Here is a 25,510-nt window from a genome sequence, read left to right as displayed (position 1 = left end):
GTAAAATATAAATCCTGAAATGAGTCGTGTAAAATAAACATAAAAGAAAATCATGACTGGTAGAATGAAAGTTATCTATAAACAAACCAAAAGCACTTGAATTTATTACGTACTATACACTTGAATGGGAACGTAGCATATTGTAAGAGTCAAGATAAGGTCTGATGGTCTAACAGTAAAGCAAATGCATGGAAACTGAAAGATCAAGGGACCAGAACCCAGCCAGACTACAGAATATTCCAGCCTGCCTTTAACCTAGCCTTCACTTCCCAAGAACATCATGTGGTTCAGATTTGATGTTGAGCTGTAGGTCCCTTTCCCCTATAGGATTACTGGGGTAGGTAAGAAATGCACATTACCAAAATGGCATCCCATGTACAGACCTGCACCTTCCAATTTACAAACTTGCACCAGGTCTTTGAGCCACATGGAATTATTAATGTCGAAACACAACTTTTCAGTGTTTTACTGAAGATATCAACAGCTCCTTCCAAACTTTACTTCTGTCGGTCATGATGATTTTCCTCATACATCAGAACGAAACTTGATGTACTTGTTCAATACACCACAATGCTCGTCTACTAAGATAATATATTAGGAATGACAAGGTTCCAAGCACAGAACCCTAAGGACACCAGGCTGTATTATACCTCCATCCCATAAGTCACTGCAATTTCAGTTATGACATTTGAGGAACCTGTAATTATCTTTTGCCTTCCACCTCTAAGTTATGAGTCCAAGCAGTTGCCTGCAAGTCTTGTATTGTAGTTCTATAATGATGGGCTCCCTATCAATATCTTGCTATCAAACAAACATCTTTTGAGATATCACACAAGACACCAAGCAGCAGGTTGCTATTTTCATAAGGCGAAATATTCAGTACTGCCAATAGCCACATACAAAAGTGACACACAACCTAGCTTTGAAAATAATACTTCCTTCCTCGGGGATGAGAAAGGCGTAGTTTCACTTCCCAAAGGTAAGTACTAATCAGCAATTCTGTCTTATAACTTATAAGTTTTCTCAAGTGAATATCCCCTTGTTTATCAGCATTACATCAGCAAAGGATAAGATTGCCTTTCTGAAAGTCAAGCTGTCTACTGTAAATGATGTTAATCTCCAGTTTTGTAAAGGAGTCCAAGAGAATATTTCATCCTTTACAGAACAACTCCTTGTTGCAGGGAGATATAACATATGTTCCAATTCCATGTATATTATTTTACAGCACATCAACAGTTTGCTGGAAATATTATACAGCCAGTGAAGGTTTTATTTTTCAATGAGTCTGCACTTAATGAGGATGAAGACAAATCTTTCATGCAAGCTGTTGGCTTTCACTAGTGAAATAGGAAATATGACGAATGGTGTAAACAACATGGTGATTGGTGGCAACGTTTTCAAATAAACTACGCTACCTATCAGTTTGTCGCTACAAGCAAACTTAGTGTCAGTGATGTTGAGAAACAGTTGAAATTGTTAAATGGGCCTCAGTAGAACCGCTGTCAGATTCTACATCAAATTTGCAACCGAGTTAGCCCCTCTGCTAATTATAATCTACTGCAGATGCCTCGAACTAAAAACCATGTCCAATTCTTGGAAGAAGGCACAGGTCACTTCCATCTACAAGAGGGTAGCTCAAAGGTAATGAGATGTCTTGAATACAATGGCCTCCTCAAGCCAACTAGCATGGGTTTTGAACACACTGATAATGTGAAATCCAACTCACACTTTTCTCACATGACATACTGAAAGCTTTGGATCCAGTAAACCAAGTAGATGCAGTTTTCGATTACCGAAAAGCATTTGACCCAGTAAACACCGATGCTTATTGTCAAAAGTATGATCACATGGGGTATTCAAAGAAATTTGCGACTGGATTGAGGACTTTTTGGTGGGGAGGACACAGCATGTTATCTTGGATGGAGAGTTACTGTGAGATGTACAAGTAACTTCAGGTGTGTCCCAGGGAAGTGTATTAGGACCCTTGCTGTTCATGTTGTATATAATGACCTTCCAGACAATACTAATAGTAAAATCAGGCTTTTTGCAGATCATGCAGTTATCTGTAATGATGTACTATTTGAGAAAAGCTGCATACATATTCAGTCATATCTTGATAAGATTTCAACATGGTGCAGAGATTGGCAACTTGTCCTAAATGTTCATAAATGTAAAATTTTACACACACACAAAACCACGCGGTATACAATGATTATAATATCAGTTAGTCATTGTTGGACTCAGACCACTCATACAAATATCTGGGTGTAACACTTTGTAGGGATATGAAATGGAAAAATCACATAGATCCAGTTGTGGGTAAAGACATGGTTGGCTTCGGTTTAGTGGTAGAATACAGGGGAAGTACAATATGCCTACAAAGGAGATTGCTTACAAATCACTCATGCGACACATCCCAGAATTTTGCTCAAGTGTGTGGCACTCGAACCAGATAGAAGTAACAGGCGATATTGAACAGATACAGAGAATGGCAACACGAATGGTCACAGTTTTGTTTAATCCATGGGAGAGTGTCACAGATATGCTGAAGGAACTGAACTGGCAGTCTTCTGAAGACAGATGTAAATTATCCCATAAAAGTCTATCAATAAAGATTCAAGAAGCAGCTTTAAATTATTACTCTAGGGTTATACTACACTCTTACGTATTGCTCATACAGGGAATGGGAGGATAAGATTAGAGTAACTACTGCATGCACAGAGGCATTCAAACAATTACTCTTCCTGCGCTTCATATTTGAATGGAACAGGAAGAAACCCTAAAAACTGGTACAATGGGACATGCTCTCTGCCATGTATCTCACGGTAGATTGTAGAGTATAGATGTACATGTACATCACAAACATGTGTTGTTGTTGTTCATATACTATGTGATCAAAAGTATCTGGACACCCCCAAAAACATGTTTTTCATATTAGGTGCATTGTGCTGCCACCTACTGCCAGGTACTCCTTATCAGTGACCTCAGTAGTCATTAGACATCATGAGAGAGCAGAATGGGGCACTCTGCGGAACTCACGGACTTTAAACGTAGTCAGGTGTTTGAGTGTCACTTGTGTCATGTTTCTGTACGCAAAATTTCCACACTCCTTAACACCCCTAGGTCCACTGTTTCCAATGTGATAGTGAAGTGGAAACGTGATAGGACACGTACAGCACAAAAGTGTACAGGCCAACCTCATTTGTTGACTGACAGAACGCCAACAGTTGAAGAGGGTCGTAATGTGTAATAGGCAGACATCTATACAGATAATCACATAGGAATTCCAAACTGCATCAGGATCCACTGCAAGTACTACGACAGTTAGGTGGGATGTGAGAAAACTTGGATTTCATGGTCGAGCGGCTGCTCATAAGCCACACATCATGCCAGTAAATGCCACATGATGCCTCGCTTGGTGAAAGAATTGTAAACATTGGACAACTGAACAGTGGAAAAACATTGTGTGACAAATCACGGTACACAATGTGGCAATCCGACAGCAGGGTGTGGGTATGGCGAATGCCCGGTGAATGTAATCTGCCAGCGTGTGTAGTGCCAACAGTAAAACTCCAAGGCGGTGGTGTTATGGTGTGGTCGTGCTTTTCATGGAGGTGCTTGCACTCCTGATAGTTTTGCATGGCACTATCACAGCACAGGCCTACACTGATGTTTTAAGCACCTTCTTACTTCCCACTGTTGAAAAGCAATTCAGGGATGGCGACTGCATCTTTCAACGCGATCGAGCTCCTGTTCGTATTGCACGGCCTGTGGTGGAGTGGTTGCACAACAACATCCCTTTAATGGACTGTCCTGCACAGAGTCCTGACCTGAATTCTACAGAACACCTTTGGGATGTTTTGGAATGCCCACTTTGTGCCAGGCCTCACCGACCGACATTGATACCTCTCCTCAGTGCAGCACTCCAGCACTCCGGGAAGAATGGGCTGCCATTTCCCAAGAAACCCTTCAGCACCTGATCGAACATATGCCTGCGAGAGTGGAAGCTGTCATCGAGGCTAACGGTGGGCCAACACTATACTGAATTCCAGCATTACCAATGGGGGGCGCCACGACCTTCTAAGTCATTTTCAGCAAGGTGTCCAAATACTTTTGGTCACATAGCTTAGCACAATTAAATTTTATGGGTGATTGGGCCCAAGTTGCACTGTTTGGAATTGTTAAAATGTACAAATAAGCGATGAGGGAAAGGGAAGACTGAAGGGAACGTCAGAAGACAAGGATATGACACCAGAGAGTTCACCCTGATGCGGCCACAGGTACCTGAATATTACGAAGTACTGGACAGTTATTTCATGGCGGTGGCGGAGGGGGGCGGGGGGTGCAGAATAGATTATAGACAATAGCATCATAATGACAGCATTGTAGACAAAAATAAAGCTCATAGATCTGTAAATCAAACCAAATGTAGAAATTGTGACTGAAGTATTCAGGTGTACGACTGGTGGTACGAGGAGGATTAAGTTGGGACCAAACGTGGAGGTGATTGCCAGGATTAGGAGATACTGTGTCGAGGAGATTTTGTTTTTGCTTGTATCTAATGTTTAACATGTACACTATCCCTCCGCCACACACCGTTGGGTGGCTTGCGGAGTATCAATGTAGATGTAGATGTATGCAGTGAATGTTTTCTTTATTCATGTCATTCACTCAAGATTATCTAATACCCTAAATTTATAAAGGAGATAGACAACAGAAATGGTAAAGTGTGCAAAGAGTTGCAATATGAGTTATAGTCTGCTAGTGGAATCTCTGCACAGAAAAACAGACTTCCAAACTACCGAGAAGTTACTCACAATCTTTTCGTAGAAATCTCTCCGTCGTTCTGCTCTTTTTTTGTAGTCGACAATCAAATCCCGTATCTTCCTCTCCTGTTTTCTTGCTTCATGCCACATAGTTAAATTTTTGAACTGCAACAAAATCCAAATGAGCAGGTTTTAAACGATGGGTTGAATTAATTTATAACTGAGATGATCATCACAGCAAGATAATTAGAACACGTGACACAGTCGTAACGGAAATCTAAATGCAATATTCACTTAACCATAGGCCTTTCCAAAATCGCCATTACTTGACAACCAACAATTGTCTAATAACGCTTACCATTTAAATGATATTCACATTAACTCCTCAGTTACTCCAATAAAACTGCGACGAAATGTCGCCTCTATCTTTATATACAAAATACCTCAAAGGATAATCAAATATGTAGCTCAATTTCCACTGGTTTCACTACTTGATCGAGATGGCAGATCAGGAGGTTTTCCTAGTACTCATTTGGCATCTTTCTAGAAGTGTCCGTATATAAAACATATACACCGCAAGTTATTCACGTCTGGCACGGAAGATTTCAAAAATGTACACAAATCAGCATTAACATTGCTTGCCTACATTAAACACAAATCGCAAACCCAAGCACAACAAATGTCTCTAACCGGAAGTTAGCATAATGATATGTATCAATAGGCGGATGCTAGCAGAGATATGACACATTTTAAAAAGTCAAATTCAATTTTAGTGAAAGAATCAATTTGAGACATTTGTGTAGCCAATGGGAATTTTTTTCATATTGCACTACGCGACGTGGGTCATTTTTCTAATCATACAATTCAATAATTGAAAAGTCGGTAATATGCCATCTCTGTTTATCACGAGGTGCGTCAACAGTTTGGCAGGAATTACGAACTGGGGAAGAAGCAGTATTGAGCAGGTTACAGTTTTTGGGCGACAAACGGATGTGCTTTTGTACTTTTGAAACGGGTATATGTTTTCCACAATCAGCCATAAATGGAGGGACTGCACGAATCCTTGGTATGTGGTTATTTCTCGTGACAGAAAATAAGCGAAGATTTCGAACACCGCTCTCTCGAGTTTAAGAGAGAAAAAAATTATATCTCGTTGTTTGACATTCCTAGTCGTTTTCCTCCATCAAATACATTATTTAGTTGGAATTCCGCCAACGTCGAAACATTTAAAAGTAAACTTTATATACGTCATAGCGATGGAGCTGTAGAATAGCTTTTGAGTACTGTTGATCAACAATAAGTGTAATGTATCTCTTTTATAGTAACGTTGTCTGCCTGCGTGACGGTCACCCGTGGCGAATATAAATATTGTTAAGTGCATGGCAGAGAGTCGCATTTTACCATTTTCACGTGTGAAGCACGGGAAGAATAACTGAATATCAGAATGGAAAAAGATAACTCTCCATTTTCCAAGTTTTTTGGGAAAATGAAAAAAACTCTTTGAAGCCCAAGCTACACGTAATGAAAAATTCTCTGTTCAGCAGTTGTAGATCTAGTAGCAAGACGCAACGTCTCAAAATGTCATAATAGGAGTGTCATTAGTTAACGAGTTATTAATGGTGAAACATGCTGGAATATTATCTTTTTTTCACTCAGTGTTTAAACGCCTTTATAAATATTGATATGAAAGACTATTGGGGCAGAAAATAATACGAAACAAAATAATTAAGACAGTGGGTATTATATCTACTAAAAGAACAAAAAGTTGACCTAATAAAATTCAGAGAATCATCTCGAGGTGCCTCATTCATCAGTGTCACTGTTCACTGTCTCAGAAGTAGGACACTGAACAATCTCGTCATAAAATGATCTATGTTTTTCAGGTACATTGTGTTTGACCATTTAGATGTCCTACTGCTTCGCAGAGATGATAGCTACTTTTCCAACATACGTTTTGTCTTCGCGAGCAGCACATTCTATTCTTTCTTCAGCTTGAATGTCCTCTCAACTAGGCCATCATTGAACTCAAAAGCTTTCCCATATCCTTTAACTTTATTACTGTACTCCAAATGTCTGCGTGTAGTAGTTTTGAACGAATCACCACTTCTTGATGTTCAAGACTGCCTTCTTGAGGTAGCAGGGACACCAATCCTTGAAGTTCAGCACTTGGTTGGTTTTGAGACTTAACTACAAAAGGGAGTTAGTGTTCCTTTGCAATTCGAATGAGTTCCTGATACTCTTCAGGCAAATAAATCCAATTGAGTCTTGGAATGACTGTCATGGGGCAAGAAAAGTTCTGTGTCCTCAGACTGGATAGTAGTGGCTGATGATTGAGAATCTACCCATTCCTGGTAATTGTCAGTGTTTATGTATGTTTGTGATTCTGTCCAACACATGTATTGCTAAATACAGGGTGTTACAAAAAGGTACGGCCAAACTTTCAGGAAACATTCCTCACACACAAACAAAGAAAGTGTTATGTGGACATGCATCCGGAAATGCTTACTTTCCATGTTAGAGCTCATTTTATTACTTCTCTTCAAATCACATTAATCATGGAATGGAAACACACAGCAACAGAACGTACCAGCGTGACTTCAAACACTTTGTTACAAGAAATGTTCAAAATGTCCTCCGTTAGCAATGATACATGCATCCACCTTCCGCGCATGGAATCCCTGATGCGCTGATGCAGCCCTGTAGAATGGCATAGTGTATCACAGCCGTCCACAATACGAGCATGAAGAGTCTCTACATTTGGTACCGGGGTTGCATAGACAAGAGCTTTCAATGCCCCCATACATGAAAGTCAAGAGGGTTGAGGTCAGGAGAGCGTAAAGGCCATGGAATTGATCTGCCTCTACCAATCCATCAGTCACCTAATCTGTTGTTGAGAACCGTACGAACACTTCGACTGAAATGTACGGGAGCTCCATCGTGCATGAACCGCATGTCAACACAAGCACCGAAGTCAACATTACCTTCCTTCAATTGGGCCAACTGGCGGTGAATCGAGGAAGTACAGTACATACTGACGAAACTAAAATGAGCTCTAACATGGAAATTGTTTCCAGACACGTGCCCACATAACATCTTTTCTTTATTTGTGTGTGAGGAATGTTTCCAGAAACTTTGGCCGTACCATTTTGTAACACCCTGTATATGCAGTTCTTTCACTTCTGCAGGAATTCTGTTAATGAAGTCAAAGGCATATCTTCATACCTCATTAGGGCCTCTCTTAGCTCTTCCTTCTGTATATGGTCATTCTCAAAAATCGGGCATATTAAAAAAAATATATATATATTTTTTTTTGTTTTTATTTTGAAAATAATTAAGTTTCATATATTTTACGTTAGCATAGTCAAGTAAATCAGGACTCCAATAGTGGTCCCAAAAAAATATTGTATTTTTTGAAAAGAACTAAAAAATTTATTCAGTATAGTAACGGAGGTGAGTTTGGTAGTAATGGAGGTGAGAACTGCCTAAAATATCTGAATACTGTGAAGTTAGAGATTAATAATAGCCAGTGAAACATAAAGTGAATTATTTATTGTTTGTTTTACATTGCAATATGAACAGATCAAGATACAAATGGTGTATCAAGCTGAAATATTATAATTTTTCAAATCATCAAAGTAGTACTGTCCCCAGTTGTTGATGTTTGGAGGATTTCAAATTGTCACGATTTAACATCATCTATATGAGAGTCATCCTCATTTTTAGGAAATACAAACAAACGGCCATAAAAGTCTCAAGCCCTAGCCTGAAGGAAGGCTGTGAGCACAGCGAACAGCTTTGGAAAGCAAAAAGACATTAGGCTATTGTGTAAAACATTAATATAAACCTGCTTAGCAAGCATATAAAAGTTACGTAATTCCATCACTACTTTTTAAAAAGCAAATAAAGTAGGATTATTTCGATGCATGATGCTAACTTTTTAATATTTTAAAAATCATAAGAGCCTAAATTTGTCTTTTTTTAAAAAAAATCACTGCCTAGCTAAAAGATAAATTTCTCACTTTAAATGGAGATAGTTTTTCTAGTTTGATAAATAAGAAAGATTAAATAAATAATCACTAATCAGCACTTCATTACTACATTCTGACCCCCCATGAAGATCAGTTTTTAGAGGTTATATTTCTTATCTTCTTAGTGTTAATTTACAGTTCATATGTAATCAGTTGATAAAAATAACATTTATAAATGTTTCAGTGTGGCCAAGCGGTTCTAGGCACTACAGTCTGGAACTGCGCGACCACTATGGTCGCAGGTTCGAATCGTGCCTCGGGCATGGATGTGTGTGATGTCCTTAGGTTAGTTAGGTTTAAGTAGTTCTAAGTTCAAGGGGACTGATGACCTCAGCAGTTAAGTTCCATAGTGCTCAGAGCCATTTGAATCATTTATAAATGTTTAAAACTTACCCAAAAACACAGAGTAACAGAGATGATGATAATTAATGTCAATATTTCCTCTTGGCACTATAATAGTTTGAGTTAAACTCTACAATCATACAAGCCACACTATAACTGCTCAAGAATGAAGATGGCAGCTTGCAGTTCCCCTTACATGAAGAAGACTGCTACTAGAGCACTGAGTGAGGCATTTATTGAACTAATAACTCTCATTGACAAAGGTGAGAATGTAGCATGGAACTGGGTTTGAACAATTTTTAAAGAACTTTTAAAAAGGGTTTCTGTAAAAACTGTAGACATGTTTTACTGTTAATAAATTTTCTGATTGTTAAACTGGTTAAAAATTTAAACCTTTTATAATACTTTGTAAAATTTAACTTAATGTAATCAAGATAAATGTAGGGAACAAGTAACAGAGGTGAGATCTAACATTCTGTCACTCAAATTTTTAACAAAAATTAATAATTTTATGCAAAAATAAGTAAATTATTGATTTAATATAGTCTTAAACTAAACTCAGATATTTGGAAAAAAAACTTCAGTGCCTTTAATTTAAACATATTATGACATGGGACACAAATATGCATGATTTTTGAAAATGCTCCATATGTGTAAAGAACTGATATCTTGTTTTCTATATCATGAATGTTAAAAACATGAAACCCAAGTTTATGCAGATAAAACATTTCCTGGACTAGTAAAAATGGCAAAGGTAGCCTGTGCATAAAATCAAAATCAATGGCCATACATTAATTCTAGTCCTGCAGATTTCAGTGTCTTTCTGCACTTCTGGTAAAACTTCTTGGTGCGCCTTTGTCAACCATTGGCTCAGTGACAGCTGCTCTCTTTGCTACCATATTAAGACATGAAGATTTAATTTTTTATTCAGATCTTCGCAGGTGCATCAAACATAGACTTGTGGCCTACCAAACTTGTGGTCATAGTTCTCTTTAAAATGTTTTGCTTTGCTGAGCTCGGGATGATTTTCAGTGATAAGTTTGTGCATTTTTTGAACTGTTAAACCGGACCCCAAATACGTTCCGGGAATGGAAATGTAGTGTGACTAGTGTTTTAGAAATTAGGAGGTATGTTCACCAATTTTAGCTAGGGTTGTTCTGTCAAGAGTATTTACATGGTTTGAATGCTTTCCTGTCATGTCAGTAGATGACTTATTACTCTCTAAAGCTTGTTTAAACATTGCACTACTTTGAGACAGCATGCAAACTAACATGGACCTTATGACAAATTTCAAGCTGATTGAATTCTTTCTTTATGAAGTATTTGATGGATGATATGTTGTGTTTGGAACTTTTTGTAGCTGGTCAGTGTCTAGTAACATCCTATCCTTCTATCAGTCCTGACAGATATGTGTGTTTTTCATTTTCGGATGTACTATACAAATTGTTGATCATACTCTGTTTCTTGAAAGCATGAAACCAGCCATGTAGTTCCTACAATATAAACAATGTGGACCAAATAACCCTTGCTTGTGGCAAATTCTCAACCTCTTTATTGGGCTAGTTTCTCCATTTCCTTTAATGCTTATCTTTGTTCGCTTTCTTCTAGGCTCAATCACATCCTCATTTGATTCGGACATGTTTCACAGAACCCAAAAGAACGCTCACTCACTGAGAAATAACTACTACCTACTGAACATAAACACATCCATGCAACAAGCAGCTCCAACTTACATTGTTAAAGAACTTCTATCAACAAATCTAGCTCTCATCATCAACTCAGTCTCCCACCATTTCTAAACTTCTAAAACAATTGTGCACCTTTGAGTGGAAACAGAAAAGGTAGCCTACCTAGAATATTATATCTCTCCCATTCACACAAGTTTTCAGTCTCAATTATATCACTGAAGTTCCATTGGAATATTCCCCATTCTTCATTCTCTGGATAGCAGATACAGATGACTACAAAATGACTCTCTTAGTGTAATCTCCCTTTTCTTGGAATATTAGGCCTTCCACTAACTCCTTCAATTGTTTAAATGATTCTGTGTGTGCTGTAATTAATCTAATCTTGCCTTGATGATCCCTATGGGAGCGATATGTAGGAGGTTTAGTATATTCTTAGAGGCATCATTTAAAGTCGTTTCTTGAAACTTTGAAAGTAGGCTTTCCAGGATAGTTTACGTCTATCTTCAAGAGTTTACCAGTTCAATTTCTTCAGCATCTCTGTTATACCTCTCACAGGTCAAAGAACGCTGTGACCATTTGTGCTGCCCTTTTCTTTATGTGTGCAATATGCACTGTTAGTCCTATCTGATATGGGTCCCACACATTTGAGCAATATTCTAGTATGGGTGGCATGAGTGATTTGTAAGCAATTTCTTCTGTGGGCTGACTGCATATCCCCAGTATTCTAAAAATAAACTGAAGTCTACCACTTCCTTTCCCCACGACTGAGTCTATGTCCTCATTCCATTTCATATCCCTACAAAGTGTTACACTTAGGTACTTGTATGAGTTAACTGTTCCAACTGTGACTCATCGATATTACAGCCACGGGATACTACATTCCGGCCCAAACTGCTGGAGTTGGTGATCATCTGTGCATGAGGTGTGCTTGGTGGTGTGTGCGAATGGTGTGTGGTGTGTGTTTCTCTTTTGCTTATGAGGGCTGTGATGAAAGCTTTGTGTAAGTCTTTAAATTGCACCTCTCTGCAAATTAAAATGTCTTCTTTACGGTGCATATCAATCTATCTTTTCCTACGTTGTTTGAGGATACTACCTTCTTTCATTTAGTGAAGTAAGCAATTTTACATTTCTGGACATTATAAAGCAAGTTGCCAATCTTTGCAGCACTTTGAAATATTTGCAAGATCTGATTGAATATTTATGCAGCTTCTTCCAGAGAGTACTTTATTACAGATAACTGTGTCACTTACGAAAAGTCCAAGGTTACTATTAATATCATCCACAAGGTCATTAATATACAACAAACACCAAGGATCCCAACATGCTACCTGGGGACGAACCCGAAGTTATTTCTACATCGGTCGCTAACTCACCCTCCCAAAAAAATCAAATTTTGCGTATGCATATGATCATATTTAGATAATAAGCATGTATGTGGTACAGAGTTAAATAGTTTTCAGAAATTGGAAATACTGATTCTATTTGATTGCCTCACTCCAAATCTTACACTACGTCAAGTGAAAAAGGTGACTGCTGCGTTTCGGATGATCGATGTTTTCGGAATCCCTGCTAGAGATACCTCATTATGTTTGAGCTCAGAGTATGTTCTAAGATTCTTCAATAAATCGATGTCAAGGATATTGGATGGTAGTTTTGTGGATGACTTCCACAGCCCTCCTTGACCTGTGCTTTCTTCCAACCACTGGGCACGGTATTTATTTGAGGGATTTATGAAAGATTATAATTAACAGAGTGGCTAACTCAGCTGCAAATTCAGTATAGAATCTGAGATGGATTCGTTTGGGCATTGGAACATTGTTCAGTTTTAATGATTTCAGCACTTTCTCAACACCACTGACACTACTAATGCTTTCACTTGTCTTTTCAGTGACACAAGGTTTAAATCTAGGTAATCCTCTTGGGTTTTCCTTTGTAAAGGAACATTTGAAAATGGAGTTAACCATTTCAGCTTTTGCCTTGCTACCCTCAGTTTCAGTTCTTGTCTCATCCACGAGTTACTGGACACTAACTTTGATGCCACTAACAGCCTTTACATACGATCAGAATTTCTTTGGGTTCTGTGAAAAATCATTTGACAGTTTCTGCTGCAGTAGTCATTGAAGCCTTCATACATCATTCTCGTGACTGCTAAGTGCATTTCATTCAGCATCTCTCTCTATAGCCGTATGCTTTGTTTGATACCTGTTATGCAGTAGTCTCTGATTCCTTTACAGTTGCAGTATACCATGGAGGATGCCTCCCATAATGAACTGCACTGCTGGGTATATATCTATCCATGGTCAACTGTTCTTTATACTTGAGCAATGTTTCCACTGCATAGTCCTGACCTGAGCCAAAAGTTTCCTCATTGAGATACGATACTACTGCTTTTTTTATCTAATTTGTTGAACATATATAGCTTTCTCCTTGGTTTAGCTGCCCTCTGCACTTTGGTGTTCATTGTTGCGACAAACACATCATGGTTGCTGATACCATTTTCAATGTGGTCATCCTCAAATGAGGTCAGGTCTATTTGTTGCCATTAGATGTACTATATTTCAATCATGAGTGGGCTTCTGAAGTATCTGTACCAAGTCAGTTTCAGAAATGGCATTTAGTAGTACTTCACAGTACATCTTGTTGCTCCCACTGCTAACAAAACTGTAAATTTCTGAATTTGTTGTTGGATTAGTAGTTCTCCTTTTGGTAGTGTAGAAAAAAAACAGAATTAAAAATTGTCATCGACAGATTAAGGTATAATGTTCAGAAGACATAGTTATAGTATCATGGGGAACTTAGGTACAAGTGAACTGAAGTTTTCTCTTAACTTTTATTACCTTAGGAGAAGAGTGTGGTGGGTGATAGGAGGATGCAATTATCATTTTATGCCCACCCCAATACTGAGTCTTTCCCTAACGATCTTGTATGCAACTCCAGTTTCTTTCTGTGGATTTGAGTTTTTTGTCTGCTGCGACAAATACACCACATCTGTTTCACATTAGCCTGTCCTTTTGATACACGCTCAAATTTACCCCAGAAATCTGTCTTTCCCAGACTTTCAAGTTCATTTTACTATATAGCGTTTCTGATAAGATTGTCGCCCTCTGAACATTATACCTTAACCTGCCGACAGCAATTTTTAATTCTGTTTTTCTCTAAACTACCAAAAGGAGAACTGCAAACGTATTGATTGTGTTCTGTGTTACGTCCCCCATCCTCTTTTCATGAATTAATTGTACATAAAATAGCCACCAAGTAGTGATTATTGAAATTAAATATTGTGTATAGACTTCTTATTCTATAGATTTTTCAAAGTGACATTACATTGCTTCCCCCTGCGGGTCCGGGGGTTAGAATAGGCCCGAGATATTCCTGCTTGTCATAAGAGGCAACTAAAAGGAGTCTCATACGTTTCGGCCTTTATGTAAAGGTTTGATCTCCATTCTTCCAAATTTTTCCAAAGAGCAAGCCAATTGGGGAAGGGCACCTTACATGGTGCACTGTGTCCATCATGTGCATCCTTCGTCGACGTGGACCTGCACTTCCGCCCATTCTCCAGCTATTGGGCAGGGTCACCCTTCTGGGTGCGTTTTCATCCATCCACTGTGCAATATCGTTTTCTGCACTGACTTTGCTAATGGACTTCTTTGCACCTGATATGCAGCACGGTAGCCAGTCATTTGTGGTGGGGCCGCCATGTACCCTGTTGGTTGTAGCCCCCTGACAATACAGGGATCCCTCTGTTGATGCCTGCGCCATTAACTCCCCACATATGCCACGGAGTAGGTGCCCATCCCCCTGGGGCATCGAGACTGCCAGCAGTGGCCATCCGGCCAGGTGGCGTATGCTGCGGCTGGATGTCACCCGTGGGGAGGGCCCCTGCTCGGTTTGGGTGCCATCATGGTGGGTGACACGCTATGAAGTGTAGTACGCCATCTCTTGCTGGTGGTCAAACACCAGCAGTCTCTAAGCAATCAAGGTCTAACTTCAATGCTAAGAAATACAACCCCAAATCGTCCCCTCCCCCCCTCGCTGCTGCCTGGCGACATCATGGGAGGACAGCATCCTCTGCGCAGTCACGGGCACTACTTGCCTGTGACAAGCTGGGGGGGGGGGGGGGGGGCTTCCTGTTTCATTCACGCACCATAAGAGCTTAAATATGGTCCAGGATATCATATTTCACACGGACCTTCTTTTGCAGCCCCAATTTAGAGTGGCGAAGTGTCCATTTCGTCTGGCATGTCCATTGGGGCCTGAGGGATAATCGGGTTGCCTCCGGTGCCTTCATCTTGGCCTTCGAGGTTGACACATTACCCGAGAAGGTCAAGGTGATGGTCTACTGCTGTGATGTAGAGCCATATACCCCTCCCCCGATGCGGTACTTAAGTGCTGGAAATTCGGCCATACGTCTTCCTACTGTACTTCCAGTGTCACTTGGCGGGATTGTGGACATCCTTCACATCCCAGTACTCCCTGTGACCCACCTCCCATCTCTGTCAACTGCAGAGAGCACCATGCGCCTTGCCTGCCAGACTGCAGGATTCTCCAGAAAGAAAGAAAATTAATGGAATACAAGACCCTGGAACAACTGACCTACACTGAGGCTAAGAGAAAATATGAGAGGCTACATTGTGTGCATATGACGTCAACCTATGCCGCCGCTATGACAAAGATTCTACCATATTCCTTTCCCTCGCGTACCCCCCCCCCCTCCCCCCCTGCAGATCCAGGGGTTAGAATAGGCCCAAGGTATATTCCTGTCTGTCGTAAGAGGCGACTAAAAGGAGTCTCTCACGTTTCGGCCTCTATGTGATGGTCCCGTGTTAGGTTTGACCACCATCTTTCTAAATTTTCTCGAAGAGCGAACCAGTTGAGGAAAGGCGCGTGACATGGTGCATTGTATCCATTGTGGATTAAGATCTTTAGCCCACTTTCTCGTCGTTGCATTGCAGCCCTGATCATTCTCCATCTCTTGGGCAAGGACACCTTCCTGGGTGCATTTTCCACCATGCACTATGAAGTGTCGCTTTCTGCGCTGACAATGACCATGGACTTCTTAGTGCCTCATATCCAGCACGGTGAGGCCACCATGTACTCTGTAGGTTGTAGCCTCCTGGCAACACAGGGATTGCTCTGCTGATGCCCGCGCCGTTAACTCCCCACTTCTGCCAAGGAGTAGATGCTCATCTCCCTGGGGCATCAGGACTTCCGACAATAGCCATCCTGCCAGGTGGCCCTAGCTGAGGCTTGGTGGTGCCCATGGGGAGGGTCCCTGGTCGGATTGGGTGGCATCAGGGCAAATGACACGCCATGAAGCGTAGTACATCATCTCTTGCTGGTGGTTCACCACCAGCAGTCTCTAAGTGGGCAAAGTCTAACTTCAATGTTAAGAAATATGACCCCAAATTGTTCCTCTCCTTGGTAGCACCCTAGGAGGAACACCAAGCTAAGGATGGCAGTGAAGCTTATTCGCCCTGGTACCTTGTATGTACGAGAGTTGATGTCCATGTCCAGCAGCATTTGGAGGACAAGTTTGGGGAGGTGGAGGGCTTGTCCAAAATGCGCTCTGGGTCAGTCTTGATAAACACAGCATCCTCTGCCCAGTCATGGGCATTACTCGCTTCTGATGAATTGGGGGATGTTTCTGTTACCATCACACCCCATAAGAGCTTAAATATGGTCCAGGGTATTATATTCAACAGCGACCTTTTTTTGCAGTCTAACGATGAGCTGCGCGTCAATTTAGAGTGGGGAGGTGAATGTCTAGCGCGTCCATCAGGGTCTGACGGATAATCAGGTTGCCACCGGTTCCTTCATCTTGGCCTTCGAGGGTGACACATTGCCCGAGAAGGACATGGTGCAAGCCATATATGCTTTAAGTGCTGGCAGTCCGGCCATATGTCTTCCCACTGTACTTCCAATGTCACATGTCGAAATTGTGGACATCCATCACATCCCAATACTCCATGTACCCCACCTCCCACCTGTGTCAGATGCAGAGAGCACCATTCACCTTGCTCGCCAGACTGCAGGATTTTACAGAAGGAGAGGAAAATAATGGAATATAAGACACTCGACCAACTGACCTACACTGAGGCTAAGAGGAAATTTGAGCACCTACATCCTGTGGCTATGACCTCCTCTTACACAGCTGCTACGAGAACAGTTGTTGCCCCATCAGTTCCTCACATTCCTGTCACTTCTAAGAACCAGAAGACTACACCTGTCCCCTTGACGGTGGGGGGACACTTCTCTCCCTGTTGCTCTCGCAAGCAACACCCCCGCCAACCATCGGGGATCAGTTTCCACTTCTGAGGCGGAGGAGCATAAGTCTTCTTCGGCTCCTCCTGCTAGGAAGGGGTCCCTTGGGTCACTCCCTTCACAGATTTCTGCTAGTGGGAAAGACGACACACGCCAGTGATTGAAGAGCCCTGCCTGGTCGTAGGGCTTCACGCTCATCCTCAGTCCTGGAGACTGAATCAGTGAGGTCCTTCCAGCCAGGGAAAACCCAAGTCCCCCTGTGGGTCCAGGGTAAGAATAGGCCCGAGGTATTCCTGCCTGTCGTAAGAGGCGACTAAAAGGAGTTTCAACCATTTTGGCCTTCAATTTGATGGTCCCCATTGGGGTTTGACCTCCATTTTTCAAAATTCTACAGAAGTACGAGCCTTTTGGGGAAGGACACCTTACGTGGTGTATCATCGGTCCTCAGTGCACTAAGACCTTGGCACTCATCATCGTAACGGCGTCGTAACTGCACTCACTGTTCATCAATTTGGGCCTAAACACCTGATGAGTTGCACAAGCTTCGCCCATAGTGCGTCCCCATCTGCACCTACGATCCTGATGGACTTTCCATGGCACCTGAAATCCAGCACAGTAGCCAGCCCGTTGTGGTGGGGTCGTCATGTACCCTCTAGTTTGTAGCCCCCTGACAAGACAGGGATCGTACTGCCGATACCTGAGCTGCACCCTCCCCACATAAGCCAAGGAGTAGATGCCCATCTACCTGGGGCATCAGGACTCCCGGCAACGGTCATCCTGCCAGGTGGCTCTTGCTGAGGCTGGGTGGCGCCCGTGGGGAGAGCCCCTGGTCGGAGTGGGTGGTATCGGGGCGGACGTTTCGCGGATGAAACATCAACATGCATCAGGTCGCTCTGCAGCCGCGTCTTCTAAGAGGAAAGGTTCTGTCTCTGGTTCTGGTACTTCTGCCTTTCCCCCCTTGGCCACTCCCTGGGAGGAAGGACAGGCCCGCCGGCTTGGGGCGAAATACTTCCCCTGCTATTTAGTCTGTTCACGGACCGATGGGGGGACGTTCGCCACCTCCGAGCCCATGTTCTTTGTACAGCATATCGAGGATATCTTCGGAGAAATCGAGGATCTTAGTAAAATGTGTTCGGGGGGTCCATTCTCATAAAGACCACCTCCGCAACACAGTCGGCGGCACTCCAGGCATGCGACTGACTAAGGAACATCCCAGTGTCCATTGGCCCACATCTGGCACTCAGTAGGACACAGGGGATTATTTTCCATCGGGACCTCCTGCTGCAATCTGATGAGGAGCTCAGGGCCAACCTGGAGCACCGTGGCGTGCATTTTGTCTGGCGAGTCGACTCTGGGGCCTTCATCCTCGCCTTCGAGGGGGATGTTCTCCCGGAGAGGGTAAAGGTGATGTGCTACCGGTGCGACATGCGACCTTACATCCCGCCTCCTATTTGATGCTATCGATGTTTGCGCTTCGGGCACATGTCGTCACGGTGTGAAGCTGACCCCCTTTGTGGCGATTGTGGACATCCTCTTCGTGAGGGACATACATGCACCCCACCACCTCGGTGCGTCAATTGTCCGGGCCACCACTCGCCTATATCTTTCGACTGCCCCGTATATCAGAAGGAGAAGAAGATACAAGAATTGAAAACCTTGGACCGTCTGTCTTATTCTGAGGCCAGGAAGAAATATGATCGCCTCCATCCCGTGATGTTGACAACATTGTTTGCTTCGGTCGTGTCCACTCCTTCCACAGTATCCTCACCCCTATCCTGTCTCCCCCTCCACCTCCTCACCCCATCCAGGGTCTATGCCTCCGCCTCCCAAATCCCTCCCTTCCTAATATTCCTCCCTCACGGCCCCTGTCTCCTCTGCCCTAGGGGCCACCCTTCCTCCTCCTCCTCCTCCTCCTCCTCCTCCTCCTCCTCCTCTTCTTCCGCCGCCGCCACCTGAGAAGCGATCCTCTTCTCAGGCGCCCATCAGGGAAACATTACGGACCCCGGCTTCCGAGGTCTGGCATTCAAAAAAGGACCCCAAGCGCGAGGACTTTCTTCAGGTCCAGCCCCCATAGCCCACCATCCCTGTGACTCATCGGTCTTCCAAGAAGGCCTCAAAGAAGAAGTCTTTATCCCCCTCTCCACCCCAGCGCATTTCGTCTGATGCTCCATCCGACAGTCGCTGCTCCCGGCCGTCCTCAGTTTCGCCCGAGATGCTCTGCTGCCAGGCGCTCAGCTGGCCTGTCGTCGGCGGGCAATGCTGCCCCTCCTGTGCAACCCGGGAATGTGTCCGCAGCTGGTGACGACTCGATGGAATAGGATCCGCCTCCCGACGGTTGTAGCGATGTTCCCTCAAAACCTGGCGTTCTGCGGCCATCGAGGTGACCAGCTCTTCACCCGTTTCGTTCCCCCTTTCTCTTTTATTAGATCTAATTGGGAGGAATCACAACTGCTCCTCCGCCTGCACTGTCCGCTCGTCATCGGTCTCCAGGAAATGAAGTTATGCCCAACTGACCGTATTGTTTTTACCCACTATACCTCCGAGCGATCTGCCCTAACCCCTGTGGACGGTATTCCAGCTCATGGTGGGGTCATGTTGCTTGTTCGGAACGATGGGATCCCATCCCATTGACCACCCCACTCCAAGCAATAGCTATCTGTATTACTCTTTCTGCCTTTACTTTTTCTGTTTGTACTGTCTACACTCCATCGTCATCCGCAGTTAGTCGGGCTGACATGATGCACCTGATTTCTCAGCTTCCTCTGCCGTTTTTATTGTTTGGCGACTTCAATGCCCATCATCCCCTTTGGGGTTCTCCTACATCCTGTCAGAGAGGCTCCCTCTTGGTGGATGTTTTCAACCATGTCAATCTTGTCTGCCTCAGTACTGGTGCCCCGACTTTCCTCTCAGACTCTACTCATACCTACTCCCACTTGGACCTCGCGATGTGTTCTACCACTCTTGCCTGTCGGTTCGAGTGGTATGTCCTTTCTGACACCTATTCGAGTGACCATTTCCCCTGTGTCGTTTGTCTCTTGCACCACACCACATCCCCACGTCCCTCGAGTTGGAACATACCGAAAGCTGACTGGGGACTTTACTCTTCCCTGGCGACCTTTCCAGACCAAGATTTTCTGAGGTGTGACAGTCAGGTCGAATACCTCATGGCTGTTATCATCAATGCTGCCGTACGTTCCATTCCTCGTACTACCTCTTCTTCACGTCGCGTTTCAGTCCCCTGGTGGAATGAGGCTTGCAGAGACGCTATCCGTGCTCGACGACGTGCTGTACGCACCTTTCGCCGCCATCCTACGCTGGTGAATTGTATTAATTACAAACGACTTCGAGCGCAATGTCGTCAAGTCCTCAAAGACAGCAAAAAAGCTTGTTGGGCCTCTTTCACAAGCTCCTTTAACAGTTTTACTCCCTCTTCTGTCGTCTGGGGTGGCCTGCGCCAGCTGTCGGGCATTAAGGCCCACTCCTCGATACCTGGCCTGACTTCAGGTAATGAGGTACTTGTGGACCCTGTGGATGTCTCCAAGGCCTTCGGCCGCTTTTTCGTGGAGGTTTCAAGCCCTGCCCATTACCACCCTGCCTTCCTTCCCAGAAAAGAGGCAGAAGAGGCTCGGCGATCTTCCTTACACTCACTGAATCTGGAAGATTATAATGCCCCCTTTACCATGCGAGAACTCGAACGTGCACTTGCACTGCCATTCACGTTCAGATACTGACACACCTCTCCGGCAGACAAATGCTTTCTTCTTCGTACCTATAATCGCGTCTGGACCGAAGGTCAGGTCCCCAAGCGTTGGTGTGAGGCCGTCGTTGTCCCCATACCCAAACCTGGGAAGGATAGACACCTTCCTTCTAGTTACCGCCCCATTTCTCTTACAAGCTGTGTCTGTAAGGTGATGGAGCGCATGGTTAAAGCTTGGTTGGTTTGGATTCTTGAACCTCGATGCCTACTTACCAATGTTCAATGCGGCTTTCGTCGATGCTGCTCTGCTGTTGACCACCTTGTGACCTTGTCAACGTTCATCATGAATGACTTTTTGCAAAAGCGCCAAACGGTAGCTGTGTTCTTCGATTTGGAGAAGGCTTATGATACCTGTTGAAGAGGATGTATCCTCTGCACTATGCACAGGTGGGGCCTACGTGGTCACCTGCCCCTTTTTATTGATTCATTTTTAACAGATCGAATGTTTAGGGTATGTGTGGGTTCCGTATTGTCCGACGTCTTCCTCCAGGAGAACGGAGTACCTTAGGGCTCCATTTTGAGCGTAGCCCTTTTTGCCATAGCGATCAATCCAATTATGGATTGCATTCCACCTAACGTCTCCGGCTGTCTTTTCGTCGATGACTTCGCGATCTACTGCAGTGCCCAGAGAACATGCCTCGTGGAGCGCTGCCTTCAGCGTTGTCTTGACAGCCTATACTCATGGAGTGTGGCTAATGGCTTCCGGTTCTCTGAAGAGAAGACGGTTTGCATCAACTTTTGGTGATATAAAGCATTCCTTCCACCATCCTTACATCTTGGCCCCGTTGTTCTCCCATTCGTGGAGACAACAAAGTTTTTAGGGCTCACACTGGACAGGAAACTTTGTTGGTCTCCGCATGTCTCTTATTTGGCTGCCTGTTGTACACATTCCCTTGCTAGTGAGGGTTCCTACCTTTTACCGCACGGGAGTTTGTCTTTGTCTTGTCGTAGACGTTGTAAGATAAATTCCGATTGTAGTATTCACTTATGGGTGAAGGCTAGCGGTCCTGCTTCTTTGGAAGATTGTCATATTGTGGGTGATTGTACTTTATATAATCATTGAAAGCAGTTAATGGTTCATCTTGGGGAGCAGATCGCACTGTCCTGCTTCGCTTATATTGGTCCGTAGTCCGATCAAAGCTGATTATGGGAGCCTCGTCTGCTCGGCCATCCCTCTTACGCCGTCTCAACTCCATCCATCATCGTGGAATACGTCTTGCGACCGGAGCATTCTGTACTAGTCCCATCAAGAGTCTTTATGCTGAAGCTGCTGATTTACCATTGACCTACCGGCGCGACATACTGCTTTGTCGGTATGCCTGTCGGCTGTTGTCAATGCCCGACCACCCCTCTTATCAGTCCTTCTTCGACGATTCTCTCGACCGTCAGTATGGGTTGTATGTGTCTGCCCTGCTGCCCCCTGGAGTCCACTTTCGTCGCCTGCTTTGACAATTGGATTTTGCCCTCCCTACCGCTTTCAGAGAGGGTGAGAGCCCGACACCACCTTGGCTCCAGGCTCCGGTTCACATTCATCTTGACCTCAGCTTGCTCCCGAAGGAGGGTATTCCGGATGCAGTTTATTGCTCACGGTTTGTTGAACTTCGTGCGAGACTCGCCAGTAACATCTTTATTTACACGGATGGCTCCAAAACTGACGATCGTGTCAGCTGTGCCTTTGTCGTCGGGGACGTCACCTTTAAATACCGGCTCCTCGACCAGTGTTCCAGCTTTACGGCGAGCTTTTTGTTCTCTATCAGGCCGTTCAGTATGGCCGCCGCCGCCACCATTCTCCGTATGTACACTGCTGTGATTCACTCAGTGCTCTTCAGAGCCTTGGAGCTCCATATCCGGTCCATCCCTTGGTGCAACGGATCCAGCAATCCCTCCATTCTTTTGCTGATGATAGCTCTCCTGTTAGCTTTATGTGGGTTGCAGGCCATGTAGGAGTGCCTGGGAATGAGGCTGCCGATGCTGCGGCCAAAGCTGCAGTCCTCCTGCCTCGGCCAGCCTCCCATTGTGTCCCATCGTCTGACATTAGTGGGGTTGTTTATAAGAGGTTTGCGTCATTATGGCGGGATACTTGGTTGTCACTTCAAGAAAATAAGCCCATAAAACCGTTCCCAACAGCTTGGACAACCTCCTCCCGACCAGGCAAGAGGAGGTCATTTTTGGCCAGGTTGTGGATTGGGCATTGCCGGTTTAGCCACCGCTACCTGCTATCCGGTGACCCCGCCCCACAGTGCCCTTGTGGTTATGCATTGACAGTGTGCCATGTTTTATTGTCGTGTCCCCATTTTAATCAATCTCGTGTTGTCCTGTCTCTGCAATCTACCTTACAGGAAATTTTAGCTGATGATGCTCAAGCAGCTGCTCATGTTCTTCGTTTTATTACTTTGACGGACTTGTCCAAAGACATCTCTTTTAATTATTTTATCTGTGTCTTTGTAAGAACTTTCTGGTGCCCCCCCCCCCCCCCCTTGAGTTTTACCAGATTATATGTGCACTTTAATTTGTGATTGGGCACTAATGACCTTAGTAGTTGAGCGCCCTAAAACCCCACAAAAAAAGGGGGGGGGGGGACCCAAGGAGCAGCAAGAGAAGTACAAAAATAAGGTCCCCAAGACCAAGATAATTGTGGTGGCACCCACACCACTGCTACCTACAAGCTCTGCGTCTGAGGATGAGGTGGAGATTCTGGTGTCCGCTGAGGACCTAGATCTCACTGGGCCCTCAGACACAATGGATGTCGATCGCACAGGTACTCATCTGGTGGCAGCAGTAACCCCGAGACGTAGACTGCCTCATTGAGTGTTTCATGCCTTCCCCGTCTCACGATCACGTAGTACTCCAGTGGAGTTGCAGCAGTATTTTCCATCACCTGGCTGAGCTACGGCAACTGTCAGCTTTACACCTGCTTTCTGCATTGCCCTCCAGGAAACGTGGATCCCGGCAATGCGGACCTCTGCCCTCTATGGCTATAAGGGATACTACAGGAACCGTAGCAACTATAATCGAGTGTCAGGTGGAGTTTGCGTTTGTGTCCTAAACTCAGTCTGTAGTAAACCTGTGCCCCTTCAAACCCCTCTTGAAGCTGTGTCTGTCAAAATGACGACAACACAGGAAATAACTGCCTGCAATGTATATCTTCCTCCAGATGGTGCAGTACCCCTGAGCGTATTGGCTGCACTGATTGATAGACTCCCTAAACCTTTCCAACTTTTGGGAGATTTGAATGCCCTTAACTCCTTGTGGGGTGGCACCATGCTTACTGGCCGAGGCAGAGATATCTAAACTTTACTGTCTCAGTTCAACTTCTGCCTCTTAAATACTGAGGCCACCACACATTTCACTGTGGCTCATGGTAGTTACTCGGCCATTGATTTATCAATCTGCAGCTCAGGACTTCTCCCATCTATCTGCTGGAGAGCATATGACGACCTGTGTGGTTGTGACCATTTCTCCATCTTGCTGTCAGTGCCCCAGCATCAGGCCCACAGACACCTGCCCAGATGGGCTTTAAACAAGGCGGACTGGGAAACTTTCACCTCCACTGCTACAGTTGAATCTTCCCCACACAGGAACATTGATGTGATGGTTGAACAGGTGAGAACAACAATAATTTCTGTGGCAGAAAATGCTATCCCTCACTCTGTACGGTACCCCTGGTGAAATGCAGACCCTTGGTGGTCGCCAGAAGTAGCTGAAGCAATTGAGGAGCATCGGCAAGGTCAACAGCAGCATAAGCGGCACCCTTCCCTGGAGCATCTCACAGCCTTCAAATGGCTCCATGCCCATGTTCGCCAACTTATCAAACGACGGAAGCAAGAGTATTGGGAGAGATATGTCTCGACCATTGGGTGCCATATATCACCTTCCCAAGTCTGGGCAAAGATCAAACCTGTTTTCGGGTACCAGACTTCAACAGGTGTTCCAGGTGTTACCAGAAATGGCGTGTTATCTACCGAAGCAAACGCGATTGCCAAGCACTTTGCTGAGCACTACTCTCGAGCCTCTGCATCGTAGAATTACCCCCAGCCATTCACACCCTCAAACGGCGGATGGCAAGGAAAGTCCTCTCGTTCAGTACACGCCACAGTGAATCCTATAACAACATGTTTACAGAGAGGGAGCTCCTCAGTGCACTTGCCCATTGGCCCGTCACAACTCCCGGGCCAGATGTTCTCAGCCAGATAAACGTATGGAAGGGTTCCCTTGGGTCACTCCCTTCCCAGGTTCCTACCAGCGGCAAAGCTGACACGTTTCCTACTAGTGGCAAAGCTGACACCCGCCAGTGGCTGAAACCACCACAGGTAGGTGGCCATAGGGCTTCACAGTCCTCGTCAGTCCCTGAGACTGAATCAGTGAAGCCCCCCCAGCCGTACAAACCTAAGGAGCAGCGAGAGAAACCTTAAAAGAAAAAAGGCCCCAAGAACCAAGGTACTGTGGTGGCACCCACATCACCACCACCTACAAGCTCTGTGTCTGAGGATGAGGTGGAGATTATGGCATCTGCTGAGGATTTAGACCTCGCTGGGCCCTCAGCCACAATGGATGTCGATCGCACGGGTTCTCATCTGGTGGCAGCAGGTAACCCTGAGGCGTAGACTGCCTCATTGAGTGAGTGTTTCATGCCTTCCCAGTCTCATGATCACATAATCCTACAGTGGA

At 44.4% G+C, this 25,510-nt stretch overlaps 2 protein-coding genes across 3 annotated transcripts in view; one reads left to right on the top strand and one right to left on the bottom strand.

Moving 5' to 3' along the window:
* LOC124717201 (CLK4-associating serine/arginine rich protein) overlaps window positions 1-5,454 on the bottom strand; it is a 132,500-nt gene extending 127,046 nt beyond the window's left edge. Inside the window, exons 1-2 of the mRNA XM_047243980.1 lie at window positions 5,125-5,454; window positions 4,818-4,931 (exon numbers count right to left, since the gene is read on the bottom strand). Of these exons, the coding sequence (XP_047099936.1) occupies window positions 4,818-4,931; window positions 5,125-5,127 (117 nt within the window). The 5' untranslated portion in view covers window positions 5,128-5,454. The remainder of the gene's footprint in view (window positions 1-4,817; window positions 4,932-5,124) is intronic.
* Window positions 5,455-5,701: 247 nt separating this feature from the next.
* The window catches only part of LOC124717263, a 137,368-nt gene continuing 117,559 nt past the window's right edge, over window positions 5,702-25,510 (top strand). For both annotated transcript variants that reach the window (XM_047244071.1, XM_047244070.1), the window contains exon 1: window positions 5,702-5,832. In XM_047244071.1, the coding sequence (XP_047100027.1) occupies window positions 5,809-5,832 (24 nt within the window). In that variant the 5' untranslated portion in view covers window positions 5,702-5,808. The remainder of the gene's footprint in view (window positions 5,833-25,510) is intronic.

The sequence above is a fragment of the Schistocerca piceifrons genome, chromosome 9, assembly GCF_021461385.2.
Source record: "Schistocerca piceifrons isolate TAMUIC-IGC-003096 chromosome 9, iqSchPice1.1, whole genome shotgun sequence".
NCBI lineage: Eukaryota > Metazoa > Arthropoda > Insecta > Orthoptera > Acrididae > Schistocerca > Schistocerca piceifrons.
The sequence above is the reverse complement of the archived record's forward strand: the minus strand, read 5'-3'. Positions and strand labels throughout refer to the sequence as shown.